At 37.6% G+C, this 25,865-nt stretch overlaps 2 protein-coding genes across 5 annotated transcripts in view; one reads left to right on the top strand and one right to left on the bottom strand.

The window, feature by feature from the left end:
* The window catches only part of LOC117335565 (dynamin-binding protein-like), a 30,109-nt gene extending 26,691 nt beyond the window's left edge, over window positions 1-3,418 (bottom strand). Inside the window, exons 1-2 of the mRNA XM_033895643.1 lie at window positions 3,296-3,418; window positions 1,838-2,022 (exon numbers count right to left, since the gene is read on the bottom strand). The gene's annotated coding sequence lies outside the window, so the exon portion shown is untranslated. The remainder of the gene's footprint in view (window positions 1-1,837; window positions 2,023-3,295) is intronic.
* Window positions 3,419-12,052: 8,634 nt separating this feature from the next.
* LOC117335653 (peptidyl-prolyl cis-trans isomerase FKBP4-like) lies at window positions 12,053-25,865 on the top strand. Of its 4 annotated transcripts, XR_004534474.1 has the most exons (11): window positions 12,053-12,407; window positions 14,159-14,323; window positions 14,976-15,002; window positions 15,098-15,169; window positions 17,209-17,456; window positions 18,497-18,580; window positions 19,161-19,400; window positions 21,470-21,661; window positions 23,138-23,320; window positions 23,352-23,382; window positions 24,847-25,865. XR_004534474.1 is itself a non-coding variant. In XM_033895798.1 (10 exons), the coding sequence occupies exons 1-9, from the start codon at window positions 12,203-12,205 to the stop codon at window positions 23,294-23,296; spliced, it is 1,392 nt and encodes a 463-aa protein (XP_033751689.1). In that variant the 5' UTR covers window positions 12,053-12,202; the 3' UTR covers window positions 23,297-23,320; window positions 24,847-25,865. The 4 variants fall into 4 exon arrangements, 2 of the variants coding, with proteins under 2 accessions (XP_033751689.1, XP_033751690.1); XR_004534473.1 differs by lacking the exon at window positions 23,352-23,382 and having other exon boundaries at window positions 23,138-23,351; XM_033895798.1 differs by lacking the exon at window positions 23,352-23,382.

Raw genomic sequence — 25,865 nt, 5'->3', positions numbered from 1 at the left:
ATCATTATTTGTGGTGTTCAGACAAACAACAGATCATTATTTGTGGTGTTCAGACAGTTAATAACAGATCATTATTTGTGGTGTTCAGACAAATTAATAACAGATCATTATTTGTGGTGTTCAGACAAATAAACAAAAGATCATCATTTGTGGTGTTCAGACAAATAAACAACAGATAATTATTTCTGGTGTTCAGACAAATCAACACCAGTACCAGATCATAAGTTGTGGTGTTCAGACAAATCAACAACAGATCATAAGTTGTGGTGTTCAGACAAATAAATAACATATCATTATTTCTTATGTTCAGACAAATCAACATGTTACAATGCGTTTTCAGTAAATGCACTTTAAGATAAATTAATATCAAACATTATGTGACACTAGTAATCTTAATAAACTTATAACTAGATAAGTTAGATGTACCGGATATTTTAGCCAACTGGGACCAGATGAAAATAATGAATCTGGTGAGACCTTTCACAAGTCACTACATGTACACCTGTGGAAAGAACCACTTCTGAGGTAAATATCAATTCAATGTCACATCACTTTACGATGTAGTATCATTCTGAACCAATGTAACATTACTCATGATAAATCTGAACCAATGTCACATCACTGATGATAAATCTGAACCAATGTCACATCACTGATGATAAATCTGAACCAATGTCACATCACTGTACAATGTAATATCATTGATTATCTGAACCAATGTCACATCGCTGTACAATGTAGTATCATTCTGAACCAATGTCACATCACTGTACAATGTAGTATCATTGATTATCTGAACCAATGTCACATCACTGTACGATGTAGTATCATTCTGAACCAATGTCACATCACTGTACAATGTAATATCATTCTGAACCAATGTCACATCACTGTACGATGTAGTATCATTCTGAACAAATGTCACATCACTGTACGATGTAGTATCATTGATTATCTGAACCAATGTCACATCACTGTATGATGTAGTATCATTCTGAACCAATGTCACATCACTGTACAATGTAATATCATTCTGAACCAATGTCACATCACTGTACGATGTAGTATCATTGATTATCTGAACCAATGTCACATCACTGTACGATGTAGTATCATTGATTATCTGAACCAATGTCAAATCACTGTATGATGTAGTATCATTCTGAACCAATGTCACATCACTGTACGATGTAGTATCATTGATTATCAGAACCAATGTCACATCACTGTACGATGTAGTATCATTGATTATCTGAACCAATGTCACATCACTGTACGATGTAGTATCATTCTGAACCAATGTCACATCACTGTATGATGTAGTATCATTCTGAACCAATGTCACATCACTGTATGATGTAGTATCATTCTGAACCAATGTCACATCACTGTACGATGTAGTATCATTGATTAATCTGAACCAATGTCACATTACTTTACAATGTAGTATATATCATTGGTGGTAATCTGAACTGTGCAGTATCATTCTGAACCAATGTCACATTATTGAACGCTGCAGTATCATATTGAGACAATGTCACATTACTGAACGCTGCAGTATCATATTGAGCTACCTTGATATTTAAATTTATGCTGTATTATATTGAGCTACCTTGATATTTTATGCTGTATTAATTATATTGAGCTACCTTGATATTTTATGCTGTATTATATTGAGCTACCTTGATAGTTTATGCTGTATTATATTGAGCCTCCTTGATATTTTATGCTGTATCATATTGAGCCTCCTTGATATTTTATGCTGTATCATATTGAGCTTTTATGCTGTATTATATTGAGCCTCCTTGATATTTTAAGCTGTATCATATTGAGCTACCTTGATATTTTATGCTGTGTATATCCTTCAGATGCCAGGATCTGTATAGTCAGTCAGATTCACAGTGAGACACATCTCTCTCCAATAGTTCACATGTGGCTGCTGTTACATGTTGTCCATCAAATCACACACACTGTTGCAATTGGGGGTTGTTGACAGCTCAACACTCATTGTTGCTATGATACCTGTTGAAATAATCAAAGTCACTTACAAAATGTGGGGAAAACAACTACATCACTTAATTGTCATTATTACGATCATATATATAGTATGGCCTAAGCAATAATGTATACAAGAACAGTCGAAGTTTACATGATCATAATTTCCAACAGTTTCCATTTTAGGGCCCATGTATGTGGTTTCTTCAGCTATTTAAAGTTCTCTGGATAGTTGTTTTTTTTTATGCCGTCCAACAGTTATTGTTGTGCTACCCCATCTGAGAATGATGCATGTATACAAACCCCTAACGATCAATAGTTGACTTGTATCGAAGTATTGTGTCAACCAAACAATTCTGTGAAGTTCTCGATAAATATCAAATGATTTCGGAGACGGTATCTCATAGCATGAAATACATGCTCCACAACATTGAACTGTGGGGAATATGGCGGTGGTAACCGACACGTAATTCATTTAATGGACCTCATTTGCCCGAAGAAAGCGTTAAGTTTCATTATTTGTGGCCGAGTGTTTCTCAAACTCCTCTCTGTATTTCACCAAACCTAGGTTAATATCGCTTAAAAACGCATCCATGTCAGTACCTTCCATGCTTCATTTTCTGACAAAAGTGAAAACCCCACATGTACTTTCAGTTTCGTTCAACCAATCCTAGTTGATCGAGACCCGGCTACTGCAGTCTCAGTACCTGTGCAGTGTATAGGCTTTGTGGCACTGGTCTATAAATAGCGCACACGTACGTTAAAGGCTAACACAATACTTTGATACAAGTCAACCGTTGATCAGTACTGCAGGGGTTTGTATACATGCATCGTTCTCAGATCGGGTTAGCACGACAGCATACGTTTCTCAGACACGCTAGGTTATTCTCTTAATAATCTGAATAGGTTTGGTGTTAATATCGCCTTTTACCTGTCCTGTAGCGACTTTGGCCTACTGTGTAACAAGATAGTCAAAAAAATTCGGACTACCTAACAACATTGTTGGAGTAGACTCGGGGTCAGAGACTGAAAAATGTTTCCGTGATTAAGACCAGGCACACACCATGCAGCGGATGTCCCTAACTGTTAGTTTTCACGTGAATTCATGGTTATCATCGAGCTAGAATGTATTCATCACAACTTTCAACAGCAAATACTTGCCTGTTTGTTATTATTTGACAACTGAATTGTCGTCCCTAAATTGTAAAACGTCAAATCCAGGTCACAGGTGGTGGTAGACTACATATGTAAACAGCGCAATAAGAAGGGTTCAGCACCCAACAGTCTATGAGAATGTTACCTAAGTTCTAACTCACGGGCCTACCACTTTCTGTCAGTGACATTGCGTTATTGCAGCTCTATGTCAACTTTTTTTACGAGATGCAGTGCAAAACACTAGTTTCTTTTGACAGGTTGTCGCCATTCCAAACCACTAACGCCACCTGGCGTGTCAGGGAAGATAACTCGTTTATCTAAATGCGGTGTAATTTTAATCGACAACAAGCGACAAGATTGTCTTCAATTATCATTTGCAAGATTACTATTAAATGTTACTGGCCTGTGAGAGACAGGAAATTATAAATTCATGCCTATATAGATCCTTTTATGATACATACGTCTCTGATAATATACGACAAATTAATTACTTGTGTTGACTTTCGTTAAAAAAAAAAAAACTCACGTGGCTGTGGTGTACCTACATAGGTAGAATGATCTATTTTTAAATCTTGCTCCCATAAGACTTACTGTATATTTTGCTTTCATTTTATTTATAATAAATATACCATATAACGATGACATTTTATATATATATTTTTTTATTATATATAAATAATTGAAGATAGGTTCAATATTGATTTTATTAATATCGTACAAAAAAAACCCCAAACAAACAAACAAACAAACATGTGTTGCTCTCATTTCACATTGAGTAATTTTGTCCAATACTTAACAACACTGAAATCGAGAGCGACAATGATGTTACTCAGGATATGTAATATTACTGTTGTCACTCGGATGGAAGAGCGAGGGTCAATGTGGGAGGAAACTTGTGGAGTACCCGTACAACCACTTGTATCTGGTAGTTAACATCAGAGTTAGAACTAGATATGTCCTATACACAGAACATGTATACATACCGAGGATAATCTAGCTCTGGTAATTTAGATCAGGTGCCAATGAAGTACATGTAACTCATGCACGTGGCTGGGCTGCAGGGGTGCGGGGCCTGTTCGTTTATGCGGACAAACCGGTTCGTCAATTTTAATTGTAACATTTCAAACATATATCTTGACGGACCTGCAAATGTTAACACAGGCCTTGGAAGTCTTTGTCAAGGCTCGTCTGAAAACAATATAAAATCACCAGGTCCGTCTTTATTTCATAAACCCCGGTGCAAGTGGTCTAACGACTTGGACCGCCAAAACGAAACCGGCCAATTCAAGGTGACCGATCGACCGCATGATGTCTGAACTAAAATGGAAGGTAGCAGTATATCGAGTTGATACTGTATATCATTTTTTTTAAATCTTGGCGTTTCCAATTGCTATCATACCTATTGGTCGATCTTCGAACACGAAATTCTAGAATTAAAAATATAAATATCTGGCAATTTTTTAATCCAAGACTGTCTATTCAGACTTCATTGTTACAGTGTGAATGTAAGGTCGAAAAATCTTATCGGACCTTGTATTCAGATGTGTTTACACCTTGCCTTTTAGGCGATCACTCCTCGATCACGTTTGCTTCAATTTTGTTTTTGCTGAGTTATATTCCCATCATAATTAAACTATTTGATCGATGAGTAAAATGTATGGGCGGCCGTTGTAGGATAAAATACAGACACTAGTTAAGTGCAAAACAAGCAAAATGGCCATTATGTTCTTTTGACACTAAGTGCAAAAAATATGAAGCGGTTTCCAACAAGAAATTCACCTACCGAAGTAAAGTTTCGACTGTTCCAAAATGAAGCACAATGATTGGTCGACCAATGGGCGAAGTTCTATCAATTTCGTATCGACCAATCAAATCATGTATACTGTCGCAGTGTACCCTAGCGATACGTAAACAATATGGCGACTTCTATATTACCTCGTGTTAATCTTAAAACCGATAATAAATGTATTACAGCCTTAAGTGTCACAGTAAAATTTTGCATTTAAGTGTCATAAAATGATTTACACTGAAGTGTCAAAAAGTTTTTTGCACTTAAGTGGCAACTTTTTTTTTGCACTTAAGTGGCAAAAAAGTTTTTTGCACTTAAGTGGCAAAAAAGTTTTTACCGTGACAATATTGCGCGAAATCGTTTGCAAAAATCATCTACCTGATCTGCGGCCATTTTTTCAACATCAATGAGGCTGACATGCGCAGACAAGGGACATCATTTGTGGTGTTTAGTGCAAAAGAGTTGCAGTATTATTGGAACAATCCATTTTGAAGAGAGGGATACGAAGATTTTTTTCGTACTTATGTGCGAAGGTACATAATGTAAAAAGATTACTACATAATGACAAAAGACGATTTTTAGCATTATGTGATTTTTGCACTTAAGTGAAAAAGTTTTTGCCATTATGTGGTTTTTTGCCATTACGTTAATTTTTTTGCACTTAAGAAAATTGATACTGCTCATTTTATCTCAATCTATTGGTAAAAAAATAAGAATGCCACATTTTTGTTTTTGTTTTGTGTTCTTTCACCTTTAACATGTTTTAAACAACACATATACACAATTTAAGAAAATAAAATTGGAAAAATACATACACATTTATGTATATATAAGTGTCATTTGTGGGATGCCCAAACTTGCAAATATAATGGAGGTATAGGGGGAACTGGTAAGGTTATTTTCCTACTCAGTGTTGAAGTTCAATGCAGTTTCTTACATGACTGTTATATATGGGTTTTGACCTTCTATGTAGCTTGTGCATGTCCCGTGAATTAGGCAACAGACAGGTTAGGGTTGATTTAGTTCAAGTGAAGGTCAAAGGTTAAAATTAATAAAAAAAAAAATCATTTTGACCAATTGACGATATGCAATCATCCTTCTCTTCCAAATAAATTACAAAATGATTGTTTAAGAGTTGATTTATCTTAAAAAAAAAACACTTTAAAGCAACTTGTAGTGTGTCATGTTCCTTCACAGAACAGTATATGTCATATAATCCATATTAATACGCTAAGTAAGCATTCTCACCCATTAAAGAAGTTTTGCAACAATGCTATTGCTGTAAGATCCGTGTCCAATGGCTTTGTTTTACCCGGATCAGATAACGTCTCACTCAATACAGTTAAGCACACGAAGTCACAGTAGATAAGTCTGGCACTGGGATGACATTGTAAAGAAAGTCATTATCATCAGAGTATTGTACCTAATATCAACTCACTTCATCGTTTCCAAAACTACTATTATACATGCAGTGTAGTGATATACAGTATCTAGCTCGTTTTATGACAAGCACATATATCGGTATGGTGTTCCTTAACTAAGTGATAATAGTATTAAAGGAACAAAAACTATCCTTCACTGTCACAATCGGTGTCTACCTCGAAAATTGCCTGTACATTAGAGCAACTGAACCCGTGGCATTCTTTGCATGCCTGTGAACATTCCAGGCCATGTTTCCGACATGTACAACGTTTAGAGTCGCAATTAGTCTTGCAAGTGCAACGGATGATTTTAATCAAGTTTTCTGGCGCAGGTGGCAAATCCGTTTTTGAGGGCGAAAGCATACCATTATTAAGATACCATCCCCATTCCTCGGCTAAAAGTCTATCGTTTACCATCCATACTTGAGTTTGAAGATATACCCGCTTGCTGTGATATGTTGCGGCCGCTGATGTAGGGGGGAGTGTTTGGACCTGTACACAAGATTTAACACAAGTAACCTTCTCTACAAATTTCTTGTATCGTAGAGTGTCAAGTCCTTCTGTTGTCTCTCCGTTGTAAAGGGAAACGACTACCCTCTCACCTGCAGCAACAACGTCCCCCGGTAAAGCAGAGCTGTCACAAAACACCAGGATTTGTTGTTTGAAATGTTCATAATTTTTTTGAGCTTTTTTTAGTGCTACCGATTTACCGATTCCATAAATACGTGACGTTGTGTCGCATCCTATTACTGCGTGAAGGAACGGAAGATGTAATAGCATATGTGTGGTCCGAGCAACTGCTTGGTTTTATGTATATCCCAAATTTTCAGTTTTCGATATCCAGATTCAACAGAGTGAAAGAAGACGTTGTAAGACTCCAAACTTGTGTGGAAAATCAGCATTACAAGAAGGTCGGTGTCTTCTCCAATAACAACTGTAGTCCTGTTGAGGGCGTTTTCTGTTGACTCTTTAACAATAAGGAAATCCGCGTCACTCTCTGCATGGATAATCTTGCAACCACTGTCTTCCAATGACTGCGCAAGCATGTAAATGAAGGACTGTTTGTTTTCGTTGTTTGACAGAAATGTCTCCTTTTTTGATCGAAATATGGATGTTTCGGATACATCAAATCTAGTTCCAGTCGGACCTCCGCTACGGCGAAGATGGGTTACATCTTTTGTAGATGGTCCAGATGAGTATCCGTCAAAAACAACAGTAGCATTGCCGTACTTCTTGTTGACATAATCCACATAATTTCCACATATATCTCTAAATGTTGAGCCTTTAATCCACGGAAGCCGATGCAAAAGGGATCCACAATCAAGTACGTAATGCACAACGTCTGGTATGGCAGATGAGCAATCGCCTGAGATCCAAATAGTTTCCGCCAAAGCCGATTTCTGCGCCGCCCTCATGAGGCCGGATGCCTCAAATAACGAAGAGGGAGAAGCCGCGAGTTCATACGAGAACACGTTGGACAGATCGTCTAGTCCATTTACATTTATCGCAGCAACCAGACTCTGAAATAACAACTGAGGGTCGACGTTCAAATGTTCATTTCCCATACTCACACTTGTAGGTTTTGTGCTTAGTGTTATGGCCTTTGCTGCTTTCCTGAAGACATATTCAGAAACGTTGTGCCCTTCCATGGATTGAATGATGTTGTTCCCAATGGATCTAGACGTTTCGACATTCGATTTCCCATCGTCAGTTTCTCCCGTTTCGATGTTTCGAAGAGAGACTTCGCCTTCAAACGGATTCCTGGTGTAAAGAAAACCGAGGATGTTTTCGGTATCCTTTCTGTCTTTTTCCCGACGCGACTTTCCACTTTCCTTGTGCTGGTCACTCGTGGTAAAATTGACATCACATAGCTCTTGCATGGCGTTATTTACGTCCGCACAAGCTGGCATGGAAAGGAGCCATACTGCTCGTTGTATGTCGCTCATGTCACGGCCTCTTGTCAAACCACCTGTGGACTTCACGCTCCTCATCAGAACCTGCTCTATTACTAGATCTGTCGATAGGCCCGCCCAATATCTCTCACTCCGCCGTAAAACGTGGTGACCGGATTGAAACAGCTCGTAGACAGAGGGATACGTTTTCTCAAGATCAAGCATTGTTTGTAAGTAGGTGTAAGCCGATTTGGTGTAAAGATTATGTCCGGATGATGCGAAGTATGGTAGCGTCTGTTGTACAGAAACAAGATGAAGATTCCAATCCCCGGTTCTTTCCGCCTTGATAAAACGTCGAAGAATCGCAATCATGTCCATATATTGGAGCCAGAGCTTGGAAGTTCTGTTTCCGGAAAGGGAAGATATCTTTTCTTTCAATCGTTCCTGAATACTGAGGAGCCTGTCAGAATTCTCGATGGATTCTAATGTGATATCACCTGACATCAACATGTCATACATTCGTGCAGCAACTTGAAGGTCATTCTCGTGTTCTACTTCTAAATTTTCCGGTATCTGCTCATTAATTTCGGCAAGAATACAATGGACGATTGTCCAGGAAATGTACCATGATGAACGGCTTACATTGTAGCGGACCATCCTTGTCTAGAAGTCTTTAATGGCCAAACAATGGTTGAGAGAAGGTCAATGTTTCTACTTGCTTCCGAATCGTCAAGTAAGTTGAGTTTTCCGTATGTTAAACATTCGAGGGGATTTGAACGCAGCTTGTAAAAGTCGATGTTAAGTCTACCTAACTCTGCCACTTCATCCAACGAGATACGTCTCCTCGTGGAATCGGTCTATGCTTAGAGGTAACGGGGGTAATACCAGCAATGATCCCCATACCATGAAATGTATCATGACCATCCAGTGTTCGTAGATTGTGGTCGACGTTGTCAGATATGTATTGTATTACATGACCAGTCGGGAGCTCGTCAATGTCAGTTCCGCCAGATTTAGCAGCATGTTCCTCAAACTTCTGTATTTCCCCATAGGACACGCAAAATCCCAAACTATACAATATATCTATCAAAAACCTAGATCCAAACTGATGGTGTGTTTGTACTCCTAACCCAAGTTGAAGTGGAGCGATAAGCGTTCTTGGTCGATTTTCAACTCTGCGTCATGTTCAGTAAATAGCAAACGCAAAAACTGCTGTAAACTAGTCGGAACAAAGTCAATATTGCATTTTATCGATGCAATATCTGGCGTGGAAGGATATTCTACTTTGGTTAAATTGATTTCCTTGATGTCAGATTGTATTAATTTTGCGGCTGTTTCAATCATTTTTTTCTTTTCAGTCTCAGTATCAGTCTGTGGTGAATTATAAAAATCCCTGAGAATGTAAGATGCAGTTGATTTAAATGTCACAACATTCGCACTACCGTTTATGTCCGTTATTAAAATTCTTTCGCCGAAATGTTCAATCAACTTAGATTTCATGTATATAGCACTATGCATTATCACCGACAAGACCTTTCATCTTCTCTACAAGATTGAGTACCGTAAGTTGGTCTTTGGGGTGTTCCTCGAGGGATTGTCCAATTGTATTTTATGCCAAAAAACGGATTTTAAAATGGTCGCCATCTTGAAAATTGGACGAACTTTTGAAAAATTATTGTACATTTAGACATCATATTGTGTAGTTACATTGTTGTTGGCCTTCTGGTTTGGAAGAAAATGCCCGGGAATTGCATAATATTTCACTAGATACATTGCAATTATGAACCGACACCACATTCTCAAACACGGGAATATGGGCTTCCATAGATTTTATTTTTGGTCAAACTGAGGGTTTTATAGTATCAATACGCCCCCCAACCCGACAAATGCCTCTAATATTAAATACAATAGATCATTTTTATCATTAGTTTTATTAAAAACAAGTTATAATCAAATAAACAAAATTACGTATAAAGTATGATACGCGGGAACACACTGTAGTGTCGATAGCAGACGATGAATTGGGAAAGAGTAACAATAGGCTTTACAACAAGAAATATTCATTTCAGTATTTCTATTATCAACATAAGACCAATGAGTATTAAAGTCACTTACCATTTCTGATGAAAACCGCCAAATAGAACCAATAAGCTTTGTTTTGATTTCTTCATTTCTGGTTACATTGTTCGGAGATTCGACGTAGTTACCGCCCTTTGAGAGCTCTTTTGTCCTACGGCGGCCTATAGATGCCATACATTTTGCTGCAATTTTTACCATGTTAAATCGCTAAATTTTACTATTTCCCCAACTTAGATTTTTTTTAGATTTTTTATACATAGATTAGTATGATATCTTGTTTATTTCAAAGCAAAAATTCTTTCTGTTGCTATTTCTTTGTGCCAAAACTGTAGTCTGACTAGACTATTAAGTAGTGTCTGTATTTTATCCTTAAACGGCCGCCCATAAAAATGAGAAGACAAATTACAAAATAAGTTAATTTCACCACGTGTTCTTTGGTTATATTATTATTAAGTTGATGATGCTGAACATATATTGTCCATATTTCTTTTAATGCTCTCGATAGAATGGTATTTGACACCATTTCATCTCATTTACATTTTCAAATACACTCGTTTTTTAATTTATATCTCGTAATGTATCCTTACGTCTCCCTTTTCGTGCGATATTGGTGACATCGCTTTAAAATACGCACGATGCCCTCTCAAGTATTGCTGGGTTATTCAGTTTTTAGAGTTTAATTTTACATTACATATCAGAGAAAAGGTTTTTCATACAGTTTCTATCGATGATAATTATATATCTAGCACATGTTACATTACAGCACAAAACATTTTGTTTAACATTGACAACCTTTAAAAATATCAAAATAATTCTGCAATGCGTAACCTATCGATGAAACGACCACATACAAATTAAAAATTCTGAAAGCTATCGCTCCGATAGCGCACATATAATTATAAGGACCAATTAATGTACAGAAACAATCATCATCACCACCACCACCACCACCACCACCATCATCATCATCATCATCATCATCATCATCATCACCACCAATCACCACCACCACCACCATCATCATCATCACCATCATCATCATCATCATCATCATCACCACCACCACCATCATCATCACCACCACCACCACCACCATCATCATCACCATCATCATCATCATCATCATCATCACCACCACCATCATCATCATCACCACCACCACCACAACCACCATCATCATCATCATCATCATCATCATCATCACCACCACCACCACCACCATCATCATCATCACCATCACCACCACCACCATCATCATCATCATCATCACACCACCACCATCATCATCACCACCACCACCATCATCATCACCACCACCACCACCACCACCATCATCACCATCATCATCATCATCATCATCACCACCACCATCATCATCATCACCACCACCACCACCACCACCATCATCATCATCATCATCATCATCATCATCACCACCACCACCACCACCACCACCACCATCATCATCATCACCATCTAAAAGATTATTACAGACGGTCCTCTCGTCAAACCGATTAACATTAGCATTATATAGATTCTAGCAGCTAGCCTATAAAATAATTAAGTGGCAGATAAAAAAACATTTGCTTCCATAATTAGAGTCGCTGGTTGAATTACGTTTGACACTGGTCAAGCGTGAACATTCGGTTGTTTAAGGTGTTTAGCTCAAATTCGACTTTTGAAGCAAATAGTCTCACCTCGAATGTGCCAAGCGCCTGTAAGATATCGACGATCTGGCTTATCACGTGTGAAAATAGAAATTTCCAGCAAACACAGTTGAGACTAGATAATAACCGGCGTTTTGTTGTTTCTGGAAGAAAGCTTACACCTCTTCTTTGAAGTGTGCATTGCATACATCTACCGAACATAATATGGATGCAACACCGGAAAAAATAGACATTACGCCTTCGAAAGATGGCGGAGTACTGAAAGAAATTTTACGAGAAGGAACTGGTGAAGATAAGCCTTTAGCCGGCGATAAAGTGCTCGTACATTATGTCGGCACACTTGAAGACGGATCAGAATTCGACTCCAGTAGAAGAAGAGGAGACAAATTTGAATTTGACTTGGGAAAAGGTACTCGCTCAAAGTTGAATTTTATACCCTTTCAACCTATTTTCACTTTTGCACCACGAGGTTTCGTCTCCATGAATCGAACCCGCCAACCGTTTTGTGTCATTTGAAACGGTGTAATCTTGTAGTGGCTGTTGGCTACCACACCGATCAACATGTGTACTGGAACCCAGTTTTGCGCACATGTACAGAAGCTCGTTTCTTTACATCAGTGAAATAATATATACGAGCCCAGTATGAAGAAGCAGGGCTTTTTCTCACTGGTTTGGGAATTAGGGCCTTTTGGTCTCATTTTGGGATGAAAATTGGTGACTATTGGGAAAGATTTTAGGAGTAAACTGAAATTTTTGGGAATTTGGCTTAAATATGAAACAATTTCAATTGGGAATGGGGCCCATCAATGGCCCCCAAAAACCTCCCAGAAAAAGCTCTGAGAAGTATGTCACCAGGGGTGTGGAATACAGATCCAGAGAGACACAGAAGAGGTTGTTCGGTTGATGTTTTAATCAGGTCCTGAAACCTACAAAGACGAGACAAACATTTACTCACAAAGTCTTCCAAATCGAACACACTCACCCAGTCTCGAACGCGAGTTCCACACACCATTCACCATTACTACTATGTCAACTTACCAGGCTTCTATGGCGTCAAATTCAGCTCGGTAATCTCTCGATGACCGATATGAGTGCTTTGCGCTGCTGGACCGCTTGCGCCGACGTCCAGCAATGGAATGATAGCTATATAGGGAGAGAGATAGAAAGCCAGAAGAGAAGTTACGTAGACAGGTGTGGGAACGCAACGAGCGTGCAAAGCAAGTGCAGGTGTTAATTGCTGAGTTGCGTTCATGCTGATGTCCATGTCACGTCTGACTGGTCCGGCTACTTTGTACACATACCTTACATTCCACAGGACAGGTACTTTGACAGGATCATATAAACAACATGTCACGTACACAATGCATACTTATGTATACATGGACAGGTATACAACGTACAATGCGTATACTATGTTATATATATATATATATATATGAACAGTCTGAAGAGTCCCCTAGACGGGACGAAAACGTTAGATGTTGTCTGAGTCATTTTTTTAATTTTTCCATATATTTTCTTCCACAAGGACTACTATTATTTTTTCTCTATATATATGAATATGTATATAACACCTGGGTTACAAGTATATCAGCAATGCAAGTAGCCCGTGTTTCCTCTGGCCCTGACACCATGTCTGGTGTACATGTAGGGCCAGAGTGTGCTACTATTGTGGAATTCTCCCCAACACCTTTTGGCGTTGCTATAAGATTTTGGTGCAAACAATAAAATCAGGTGTGACATAACGCCCACCTTACATAAATGGATAATTGAGATATTTATTTACCCCTAAATACCCATTTAATCCTGTATCAGTATTAAATTCCGTCCATATAGACCCTCGCTCTAATATAGTAATTAATTATTGCAACACTTCTGAATGTGTATAGATTGAGTAGATTATAGACATTTTTTATGTATAATTTTCTGGTGTTGGACCAGAATGCACCTCTATCAGAAACCAGGAAATCAAAACCTGCAAGTTGGAACAGTATACTATTTTGAGTAATAGCATTAAGACAGATTTTCTGTTTTACCACCCAAAACATTAATGATTTATGATAAGACAGGATATTTTACAAACTTACTTTCACCTTTACAAGAAAATGAACTCTTTCTCCTTTTACAAAACTGCAATGTCTTTCATTTTGTTTTTTTCAGGCAGCGTCATCAAGTCATGGGACCTTGGTGTAGCCACTATGAAGAAGGGAGAAGTCTGTCGACTCACATGTCGCAGTGACTACGCCTATGGGGAGAATGGCTCCCCGCCTAAAATACCTGCTAATGCTACGCTTATATTTGAAGTAGAACTCTTTGAATGGAAAGGTAAAACACAGGATAAAATACAAATTGATCAAATGTTTGCTGTCCCTCCAATTTCTTAAATAGTTAACACTCAGCTTAGATGAGTGAATCTATCTATCTAATCTCTCAGGTATCACAATTGTATAGTGGTACATAGTGGTAGGCTGATGATAAAAAAATAATTGAAAATGACTTTCAAAAAAAAAAGAAGAAAAAACAAAAAAACATTGTTGATGACGATTTTGAAAAAGCAATTACGTAATCTGAAATTTGTTAGTAAATCTTCAGCTTCGCATATTTTTGTAATGTAACCAAACAGGTAAGTAGTTGATGTTATATTTCAATGATATATATGTTAGTCCTTTACATGTGATTAAGGAGATTTAGATTATCAAAATGATTTGTGTTTAATTTTTGAGTTTCCGATTATCGATTTTGAAAGTGAAACCAATTCCCATCACTACTGTTACATGGATGTACTATTAAGTAGAGATGTTGGACCATTCAAACAGTATTTTTGTCTGGGCTCTATCTGTCAACAGATCTTGTTATCAATGAATCGTGGTGAGTTCACAGAACAGAGTCTATTTCTGATTGCAGGGTTAGAGTTTATCACTGTTTCTCGGAAAATGCAAGATAATCTCAATCAAACTTTATACACTAATCTTTGCAGGAGAAGATATCTCTGAGAAGAAAGATGGCTCAGAAATTGATAGATAATCTAAATCAAACTTTATACACTAATCTTTTAGGAGAAGACATCTCTGAGAAGAAAGATGGCTCAGAAATTGATAGATTCTGTTATCCGACACATTGTACAGGCTGGAGAAGGGTACCAATCACCGAACGACGGAGCCAGCGTCAAAGGTACTAGCGATCGCTCTTCGAGTAGTTGTGTGTCTTCAGAGAGAGCTTCTTTCCTGTACAATGCATACCCCTGAGGAGGTTTGGTAGCATCCTTAGCAAAAACATTTGTGTACCAGATAACACATGAATCTATACACAGATTTACATATTTAACTCTTTCCATACTTTGTGTTCTTTCCGGATTCCGTACCGGAAGTAGTTATTAGGCTCGCCCCCAGAAGTTTAAACAAAATGGCAGACTACATGTACATTTTTGGTGTGTTGTTTTTTTCATATAGAAACAGAAAGGTTAGTGTTATCTTTGTACATGATTAAGAAATATTTAACAAAATTAGATCTAGATGTCAGATTGAACACTCTGAAACGTCCTAGACTCTGATATCTAAAATGCAAATAATACAAGCCGCCATATTGTTTACATTAACAACATATTGAGAAAATATCACCTATTACTCTAACGGAAAACACGTAACACAAACGAAATAAAAACAAATTTATCAACCAAAATGTTTGTTTCTAAAGTTTTTAACGCATTTTATATATCATTGCATTGGATAATTTTATATGTCGGTTGATGTTTTCAACAAATCAATACTTTAATAACGCCAACTTAACCTGTCGACTATAGTCAACAGTGGGGAAGAGGGAGCTTGAAATTATGTCGACTATAGTCGACAACGGGGGAAACGGAGGACAACGGTACTGAAAGAGTTAATCTGTAATATAACATCTCTCTTATATAACTCATGATTACATTTTTATGGTCGTTAGTCCATGTTGAAGATCCAAGTTAACACTAACCAGTGGCGTAGGAAGCGGGGGGGCAGGGGGGGCAATTGCCCCCCCACTTTTTTCAGTGGGGGGGCAAACATATCTTTTTGCCCCCCCACTTTTTGACATCCAAAATCTAAAAAAGGGGATAAAACGCGAATTTATATATTCATTTCGATAAATATCTGTATATTTCCGAACCGATAATGTTTTCTTGAAGGCAACGGTAAAAACTTTATCTTGTACATCCGGAACATTTCGACTTTTATACTAGTATATCAATCCTCAGACCTGTGTGTCGGTCGTCTGCAATAGCCTGGTAAGTCAATATTTATATCTTAATACGCAATTTTGCTTAACTTCATCACATAGATTCAATAAGTTGATGATAATCTGTGAAGTTAATTGAGTTCATAATGAGAAAAAGACAGAAACACAACATGAAGAAGAATGCGCGGTTTTAACGTGAATAGAGTGATACTAATTACCGACAGGTACGAGAAAATACAAAAAAAAAATTGGCTCGCGCCTATGGCGCGAGCTTTATCACTAAATTACTGCCCCCCCCCCCTTTCGATTGCAGATCTACAGGGGGGCTTCGCCACCCTGGAACCCGCTGGGCGGCCCCCAGACCTCTCGCAAAAAGGAAAAAAAAATCGGTTCGCGCCTACGGCGCTCGCTTGGTCACTTATTTACTGGACCACCCTTTCGAAAACTCCTGGATCCGCGCCTGATCCCGAATTATTGGAAATGTGCTATATTCATTTTCCGCGGAGGCTTAGACCCCCTTGAACCCCATATCAGGGCGCTGTCCTGGACCCGCTGGGCGGCCCCTCGGACCCCACAAAAAAAAATTGGCTCGCGCCTACGGCGCTCGCATTATTACTAAATTACTGTACCCCCCCCCCCCCCCTAATTTTGCAGAGATGGCATACGATTTGTTTAGTGCGTAAAATTTAAGGTTAAAAAAAAATTGTGCCCCCCCACTTTTTGACGACTTCCTACGCCACTGCTAACTTCTAAGACTTGGTGACTTTTGAATTTATTGATGCAGGTAAATCACATCAACTATTTACAGATAGGGGATTGGCCAGTTATCTATGTCAGCCATGCTCACTTTGATTCTATTCTCATTAAAGAACCCTTTGATTCTAATATAAAGTTTTCATTCCCTGCATATGATGTTCCCTGTAACGGCTACTTATGTGTGATGATAGAGAGCATTGTGGGATGGTGACGTATAAGGGTGTATGTCTTTGTTATTACAGTACACTATGTAGGTCGATGTGGCATGACAGTATTTGACGACCAGCAGGTGGAGTTTATCCTTGGAGAGGGGGAGGAGGCTGGAGTTATTGATGCTCTTGAGGTGGCAATCAAAAAAATGAAAAATAAGGAAAAGTGTCGACTGGAAATTCAACCGTCAATGGCCTATGGAGACGCAGGAAACTCAAAGTTTAACATTCCACCTAACACTCCCCTTCAGTTTGATGTTGAAATGCTATCATTTGAAAAGGTATGTCAATTTCATCTAACAAGACCATATAGCACTTAATTTTATTAGTAATAATTAGTGGTGGTGAGATTAATTGAAATGATTGAATATTGGTCGCCGACTTCAAATGACCAAGCAATCGATCATGATTTCCCAATATCGAACATAAACAATTTTCGATGTATTGATGTCCTACCTAGCTGAATAAATGTGAGAGGAAACGATGGAAAGAAGATCATGCCATATTGTAAAAAAGGCGAATGTCATAATCAGTCATGTGTGACAGCTCTGTCTTCATGCATGCTTTGGTTTGACCTAAGGAGAAATCTTATACACTTTCAGTTCGTAATTTTATTTATTCTAATGCAAAATAATATGATTAAATATTTGGTGCATAATATAATTACCATACACAATGTACAACGTGAAATATTGTAGATTTTCAGAAATTCAGAACAAAATGTTTGGGTTTTTTTTTTGCAAAATGTTAACCGATTGTAACCGCTGATAACCAATCATTAAGAGTGAAATCACAACAGATTTTCAACACTCGTAACCATTAACTGAAAGCAATTCCACGCAAAATATACTGGAGTGGGGTCAGGATAAAGAAAATTGGTTTCGACCTGTTGATACGTTATTTGAAATTACAAACTTGAAGGGCACTGGGGACTCTAATCATTTAAAAATTGTTTCAAAATTTTTTAAGAATGTGCTGCGCAGATTTATACAGTTTGCAAACATTTTTTTTTTTCATACCCCAATAAAACTTTTTAAAAAATGACATCAATGCTTAAGTAACTATGTACACTTTATTTTACAACAAATGTGAAACAAGTTATATCAACTTATATTAAACACGCTTCTTGGCTCGGATGGAAGTGCGCGAGGGGTCTTACTGTGGGAGGAAACCGGAGTACCCGGGGAAAACCAACATATACATGTGTGTGTATATATATATAATAATCACAATTTTATGTGAGAGTTAAGCATTTGATCTGTTAACAGTTTTCCATAAAGACTTTTAATTGTTTAACTACAAAGAATGGCTGTGTTTACAGGCTAAAGAATCTTGGGAGATGGATGCTAGTGAGAAGCTGGAACAGGCAGAGATTAAGAAGTCCAAGGGAACCTCTTACTTCAAGGTATGGAGCTCTAATCACTGTCTATACACTAAACCAAAGGACAAAGTTTCCTTACTGTGTTGGACAGACAGAAGGACATGATACATTAGATGTTAATGTGGTTTTAGAGATTATTTTGGAGGGGGTCATGGGGTTATTGGCTCACACTTTTCCTGAATGACTCACGTGATTCTGAAAAATCCTGAAGTTTCTATAAATGACCCATAAATTTTACAACAGATAGTTCTTTTTCTTGAAAATGAACCATCCATTTGGTAGCCCAAAATAATACCTGTGGTTTAAATGTTTTCTGATGAATGCTGACTCTGTGGTACGCTGAAACTGTGGTACGCTGACACTGTGGTACGCTGAAACTGTGGCATGCTAACACTGGTACGCTGACACTGTGGTACGCTGACACTGTGGTATGCTGAAACTGTTGTGTGCTGACACTGGTACGCTGACACTGTGGTACGCTGACACTGTGGTACGCTGACACTGTGGTACGCTGACACTCACTGTGGAATTGGCGGGTAGTGTTGATATTCAGTTGTCTTTCACACTCCTTCTTCAGACATTTTTTGTTTATTTCTACTTGTAGGCTGAGAAGTACAAACTGGCTGTCAAGTTTTACACTGCTGTTGTGTCGCTGTTAGAAAATGCCACGGGTATGGACTCGGAGGAAGACTCCAAACGAAAGTCCTCCCTCCTACTCGCCGCCTTTCTTAATCTGGCTATGTGTTATCTCAAGATGGGGGACTCCCACGAAGCACATGGTCAGTGTGACAAGGCCCTGGAACAGGACAGCAACAATGTCAAGGCACTATTCAGACGTGGACAGGTGGGTTTAACTGCAGGATGTAGATGTGTACAAACTTAGTTAAAAATTAGGTGTTTCAGGACATCCAGCCGATAGTAAGTTTTTGACTCCCTGAAATGAAATCTGATTTTTGGGTTTGAAGGAACATGTCTATTTGATATATGCGTTTTAACCTTCAGTTTTCTGCGAAATAGTGATTTGATTTCTAAAACTGATGAAAATCATCAAGGATCAGGGCTTTTTTTGGGACCAATTTCGGCCCCATTCCCCACAGCAAAATTGGATATTTTACCAATCCAACCAGTTAAAATTCCCAATCGAATGATCTATAAAAAAAAATTATGTCTTTAAAAATCCGGATGGTGCAGTCCCGTCTACGTTTTATTGGTTATTCTGGCCTGATAAAGGAAGATAATGCTCTAGAGTCTAAATAGATATAGCATAGATACATATTTGTGTCTACTTGTTATTTTTATCATTATGTCCATTTTTCCCCATTTACCTGTTGCCACACATTTTTTCCCAATCCTAAAGTAGTGAAAAAAAGCCCTGAGGATCAACTTGATGCCCTGTGTTTATTAGTCCCCTACAACTGAGGGGGGGGGGGGAGCTATAGGTTTCCTCTCAGGCTTCCCGTGTGTCCACTCACTTTTTCACACTTTTCTCAGCCATGTTTCAAGATATGTTGTCTAAAGTTGATAAAATGTATGTAACTTCAGTATGAGCACCTACAGATCAAGTTCAATGTATGTAACTTCAGTATGAGCACCTACAGATCAAGTTCAATGTATGTAACTTCAGTATGAGCACCTACAGATCAAGTTCAAGTTTCGGTGTTTTTGGGTCAAGGACACTGTTTCTATTTTTAGTGGTGGCTGGTAGGGGACATGTAATGTATTGCATGTGATGTATTGCTCAGCAATACTCTTAGAATGCTTGTTAGCCAGATTTCCTGTTTGTTTTTTTGTTTTGTTTTTTTTACATTTTGTACATGAGGAAAGGGAGATAACCAACACATTTCATTAACTCCTAGGTTTCACAGCGATTTGATAGACATGGCTATGGTATCAGTAAATTGTTGCACCAATAATATATACCTAACATTATTCTGTAGGCAGACTGATATACATTGTGTCTGGTACGTAGAAGTTCATAATGAAATGAACTGCCATATTCAAGTAGCGCTACAAAGTCCGAGAGGAGATAACGGTCATTTTGTATACCTGTGTGCAGTTCATTTCATGGTTTCACCTTTTGCCAGTAGTCTTGCAACCTTACTTTTAGACAGATTTCTCTTAAAACTTAAAGGGGCATTTCTGTTTGGACAACAGAAACATGCAAAATCTCTATTGGTGAAATATATGTCCGAACAAGGATTATATGAGTGTTTGTGACTAGTAGTAATAAAATGTACAGAAAAATGACAAATCGTACACAAATACTGTCTGTCTTTGCAGTAATATGATTAGTGATACTTCGGGGCAAATAAAGAATTTTTAGGATTTAATACTTAAGAACTTTATCTTGTGAGTAAAACTGTCGGGTTAATGTAATGTTAATAACTTTTACTACTTGGGGAAAATACATATTTTCATTGAAGTTCAAATTTGACAACCTAAACTTTAATCAAACAAAAGAATGCCCTTTTGATTTGTTGATTATGTAGGAGAATACCTCAAACAAGTTTGTGTTTCGAGGTGAAGGTCAGAGTCACTTTGATTACTAGTTATGAGTAATCTTTGTCTACAACTTCATTATTTAATGCATTTAAAGTAAACTTCATACATGGGTCAAGTAAGAAATGCCGGACACAAATTCATGTTTCACATTACCATTACCATTGTCAGGTTTTGATTACGCTTAAGTTTGATATTTGTGTCAGATTTAGACCACATCTTAGTTGGATATTTGTGTCAGATTTAGATTACGTTTAAGTTAAATATTTGCGTCAGATTTAGACTACGATTTGGTTGGATATTTGCGTCAGATTTAGACTACGTTTTAGTCAGAGTTAGACATAAACAGTTATACAAGGAATAGATTTTACAGCAAACATTGTTAAAGTACTGATGTTTATGCTTGTTTTATAGGCCCTACAAAACAAAGGCGATTATGATCTGGCTAAAACAGATTTTGAACAAGTTGTCAAGCTTGACCCTGAGAACAAAGCAGCTAAGAACCAAGTCACAAAGTGTATACAGAAGATCAAGGAGTTTAAGGACAAAGAGAAAAAAATCTACGCTGGAATGTTCCAGAAATTCGCAGAGGCAGACAGCAAAAAGGTGAGATGCTTACAAATTTATTACCTTTGTTGATAGTATTATTTCTGAGTTTTGGAAGAAATTCTTTATTAGGAACATTTATGCATACCACGTTATGAAAATTAACATGAGTTATACTAAATCACTCTTCCTAGTCCTAGAAAGACCACACATCAAGGACTTGGTAAGGTTTTTATAACCATCATAATACAACAGATGCAATCCTGATTGAAAAGCTTAGTGAAAACTTTTGATAAATGAAAAAATTTGTTGAGCAACAGGCTGACCAGCAATGAAATATCTACAAGAATTTTTTGTAAATTTAGGGATTAAATATAAAAAGGTATGGTCACATCCTTGTCATTAGACTCAACACTGACGTATGATTACCTAGAATAAATTAGATAATGTGTAGCCTGTAGACAGGGTTTCTCTTTATGTCCCCACTTATTTAAGGGTAAATAATAATAATTACTTTGTCTTTGTATCGGCGTATCAGTCTGGAAAAAAATACATGATTGTCTGTGCAAAGCATGACTACAAGCTTATTAATAAGATATCAAATATACTTCTGGACAGATTTAGTTTATATTATCACCCTAACATCACACCATCAAGATCATCAGTCAAGGCCAGAGGTTAAACTTGATTGTGTATATCAATGTACATATATACCCTTTGTTGAGCCTGGGTATTGGATAACACATAGACTAATTACAGTGGTGGTCAAAATGTGAAGCATCAGATTGAAAGCCTTACTCACCTTACTTTTATTCCCCACATGAAATGTAAAGGTGTTTCTAGGGAAGTGTCAAATGATGCTTGTATAACCATATACCTGTTATACAGATCAAAGCTATATCAAGTTTGTTTATATCATTGTCAGCCCACCATAGTCATGGTGGGTTCGAATCCCCTGGCTTCTATGGTATATATCATCTGTTTGTCTTTAAAGATCTTAATGGATCTTTCCCAGATTTCATATGTAGAAGTTCCCAGTTAGGCATCTTTTAATTTTGAGACTGACTATAATCACAAAATGGCCAAGAGATGGCCATATGCCACCATATTGGATTTTGACAGTTGGAAGTATTTATTTTTTCTCAGAGGGACCTTTTGAAAACAGTGAAATTTGCAACAGACTTTGTTTGCTACAATTGGGATTTTTTTTTTTTTTCAAACTTGCGTGAAACCATTAAAGATGATAATTCTGATTTTGTTTCCCTCATGGATATACTTACAGACATGATAGCCTGTAGCAACATTAGTTTATATTAATTAAGTCTATATTGTAAAGTTCTATAAACATGTGAACAGCCTGTGGCTTGCTGAGCTAATATACTGCCAAAATTGTTTGCTTACAACCTTCTTCACAAACAGGTTTTTAAAAAAAAGGTATTTTTCCAAATGAGGTTAACATGTGGAATTCTATAATGATAAATGAGCAATGTTGACCCAAACACTGTCCTGACCTTTGACCTCTGACCCTAACTTCAGCCCCAGCACCAGTATGAGGATGGCCTTGCTAGTCTGGGCGAGTGGAATAATGATATGGCTGCTGGTATGATGTCCCTGGAACAGGAGATGGCTGCCTTTGGTGAAACCATGCCTGTCCGTGGTACAAACAACCATGAAACTCCGAATGGTAGCCACTGAAAACTGGCAATCCAGCGCCTAAGGGTAGTTACAATTAGCCTTCAGCAAACCGCAGGTAGTTACAATTAGCCTTCAGCAAACCACAGGTAGTTACAATTAGCCTTCAGCAAACCGCAGGTAGTTATAGTTAGTCCTCAGCAAACCACAGGTAGTTATAGTTAGTCTTCAGCAAACCACAGGTAGTTATAGTTAGTCTTCAGCAAACCACAGGTAGTTATAGTTAGTCTTCAGCAAACCACAGGTAGTTATGGTTAGTCTTCAGCAAACCACAGATAGTTACAATTAGCCTTCAGCAAACCACATGTAGTTATAGTTAGTTTTCAGCAAACCACAGGTAGTTGTAGTTAGTCTTCAGCAAACCACAGGTAGTTATAGTTAGTTCTCAGCAAACCACAGGTATTTATAATTAGTCTTCAGCAAACCACAGGTAGTTATAGTTCGTCTTCAGCAAACCACAGGTAGTTAAAGTTAGTCTTCAGCAAACCACAGGTAGTTAAAGTTAGTCTTCAGCAAACCACAGGTAGTTATAGTTAGTCTTCAGCAAACCACAGGTAGTTAAAGTTAGTCTTCAGCAAACCACAGGTAGTTATAGTTAGTCTTCAGCAAACCACAGGTAGTTATAGTTAACCCTCATCAAACCACAGGTAGTTAAAGTTAACCCTCATCAAACCACAGGTAGTTATAGTTAGTCTTCAGCAAACCACAGGTAGTTAAAGTTAGTCTTCAGCAAACCACAGGTAGTTAAAGTTAGTCTTCAGCAAACCACAGGTAGTTATAGTTAGTCTTCAGCAAACCACAGGTAGTTAAAGTTAGTCTTCAGCAAACCACAGGTAGTTATAGTTAGTCTTCAGCAAACCACAGGTAGTTATAGTTAACCCTCATCAAACCACAGGTAGTTAAAGTTAACCCTCATCAAACCACAGGTAGTTATAGTTAGTCTTCAGCAAACCACAGGTAGTTATAGTTAACCCTCATCAAACCACAGGTAGTTAAAGTTAACCCTCATCAAACCACAGGTAGTTATAGTTAGTCTTCAGTAAACCACAGGTAGTTATAGTTAACCCTCATCAAACCACAGGTAGTTAAAGTTAACCCTCATCAAACCACAGGTAGTTATAGTTAGTCTTCAGTAAACCACAGGTAGTTATAGTTAACCCTCATCAAACCACAGGTAGTTAAAGTTAACCCTCATCAAACCACAGGTAGTTATAGTTAGTCTTCAGTAAACCACAGGTAGTTAAAGTTAACCCTCATCAAACCACAGGTAGTTATAGTTAGTCTTCAGTAAACCACAGGTAGTTAAAGTTAACCCTCAGCAAACCACAGGTCCAATTAAATGCCCATTGGTTATTTTTGTTTTAATCTTGGTATTTAGATTGGTTTATCTCTTTGAAACTTTTCTAAGCAGAGTTTTAATTTTGTATTTTTTCTTCATACATTTCTTTATTTTATTCATTTTGATAAATATACTTGTACACAAATTACATCAAGTTACACTCATTTTCTTGAAGGATGATAATATCAGATTCTTTGTCGTTTTATCTTTACAGAAGGATATAGAAGAGGATAAGGGACAGTCAGAAGACCTTCAGAATTCTGACAACAAATCCACTGTGGAGGAGGAGAATATGGATGCAGGAGAAGAAAGCCAGCCAGTAGAAGCGAGCTGAGGAACAACATTACACTCAGTGTAACACAATCAGTGTAGACTTTACACTATCGGTGTAATACTAAATGTTTCAGTGTAAACCACAGGGACTTTGGTACGAATTCCTAACCCGACAGTTAGTATAGAAATCTGGGTCCAAATAAATAATGACCACCACTGATGGCGCCATGTTAACTTACCAATACAAACTGTGGGGATGGGAATTTTTCTCTGGTGTAATACAATAAGCATATCTCTACGTAGTTTTTGTACCGTATTTGTTTTAGTGAATTTTTTTTTTTTTTCCTGAGTAGGTAAAGATTAGATTACATTTGTAATTATGTACCAGTCTCTGTGTATTACACAAATTCCATGAACTGACTACACTATGTTACACTGACGAACATTCTGAAATGTGTATGGACCAAACACAGGTCACAAAATGCTACAGTGTATATGTTTATGTGACTCTACTGTAAGTGAAGTATATAGTAGTGTGAATGTTAGGTGTGAGCTAACTGTTGAAGTCTAACGTACAAAGAGCTGCTACAACAGCAAAATTGCATAATTTTGATTGTTCAGTATAGTGTTTAATTGTCTTATAACAAAAGAATCATCATCATTATCATTTATCACTATTCTCCATCACAGCTGATGTGTTTAGAGTGGCTTTGAACAATTACTTTATGGGGTAGGTTCAGGGAGTACTTCGTGGATTAAAACCCAACAAATATATTTAAGTCCGGTAGATGCTCAATAACTTAATGTTTTACTATGGAGAACAAGGTTAAGTGCTATGTACGATGTGTGGCCATGTCTATTGCAAGCCTAAATGATTTTAATATCAAATTTTCAAGGACCACAAGATTTGTTGTAAAATGTGCAAATTCAGTCAAGCATATTAAAAATGTATTAAATCTC

This window comes from Pecten maximus, chromosome 10 (assembly GCF_902652985.1).
Source record: "Pecten maximus chromosome 10, xPecMax1.1, whole genome shotgun sequence".
NCBI lineage: Eukaryota > Metazoa > Mollusca > Bivalvia > Pectinida > Pectinidae > Pecten > Pecten maximus.
Note: the sequence above shows the minus strand (reverse complement) of the source record. Positions and strands in the feature narration are given on the sequence as shown.

Bases quoted from the DNA above. Each gene is read 5' to 3' on its own strand.
- LOC117335653 (XM_033895798.1), top strand. From the start codon at position 12,203: ATGGATGCAACACCGGAAAAAATAGACATTACGCCTTCGAAAGATGGC. The intron at 18,581-19,160 runs GTATGGAGCTCT...TTCTACTTGTAG, and splicing joins AGGGAACCTCTTACTTCAAG to GCTGAGAAGTACAAACTGGC. The intron at 21,662-23,137 runs GTGAGATGCTTA...CCCTAACTTCAG, and splicing joins CAGAGGCAGACAGCAAAAAG to CCCCAGCACCAGTATGAGGA.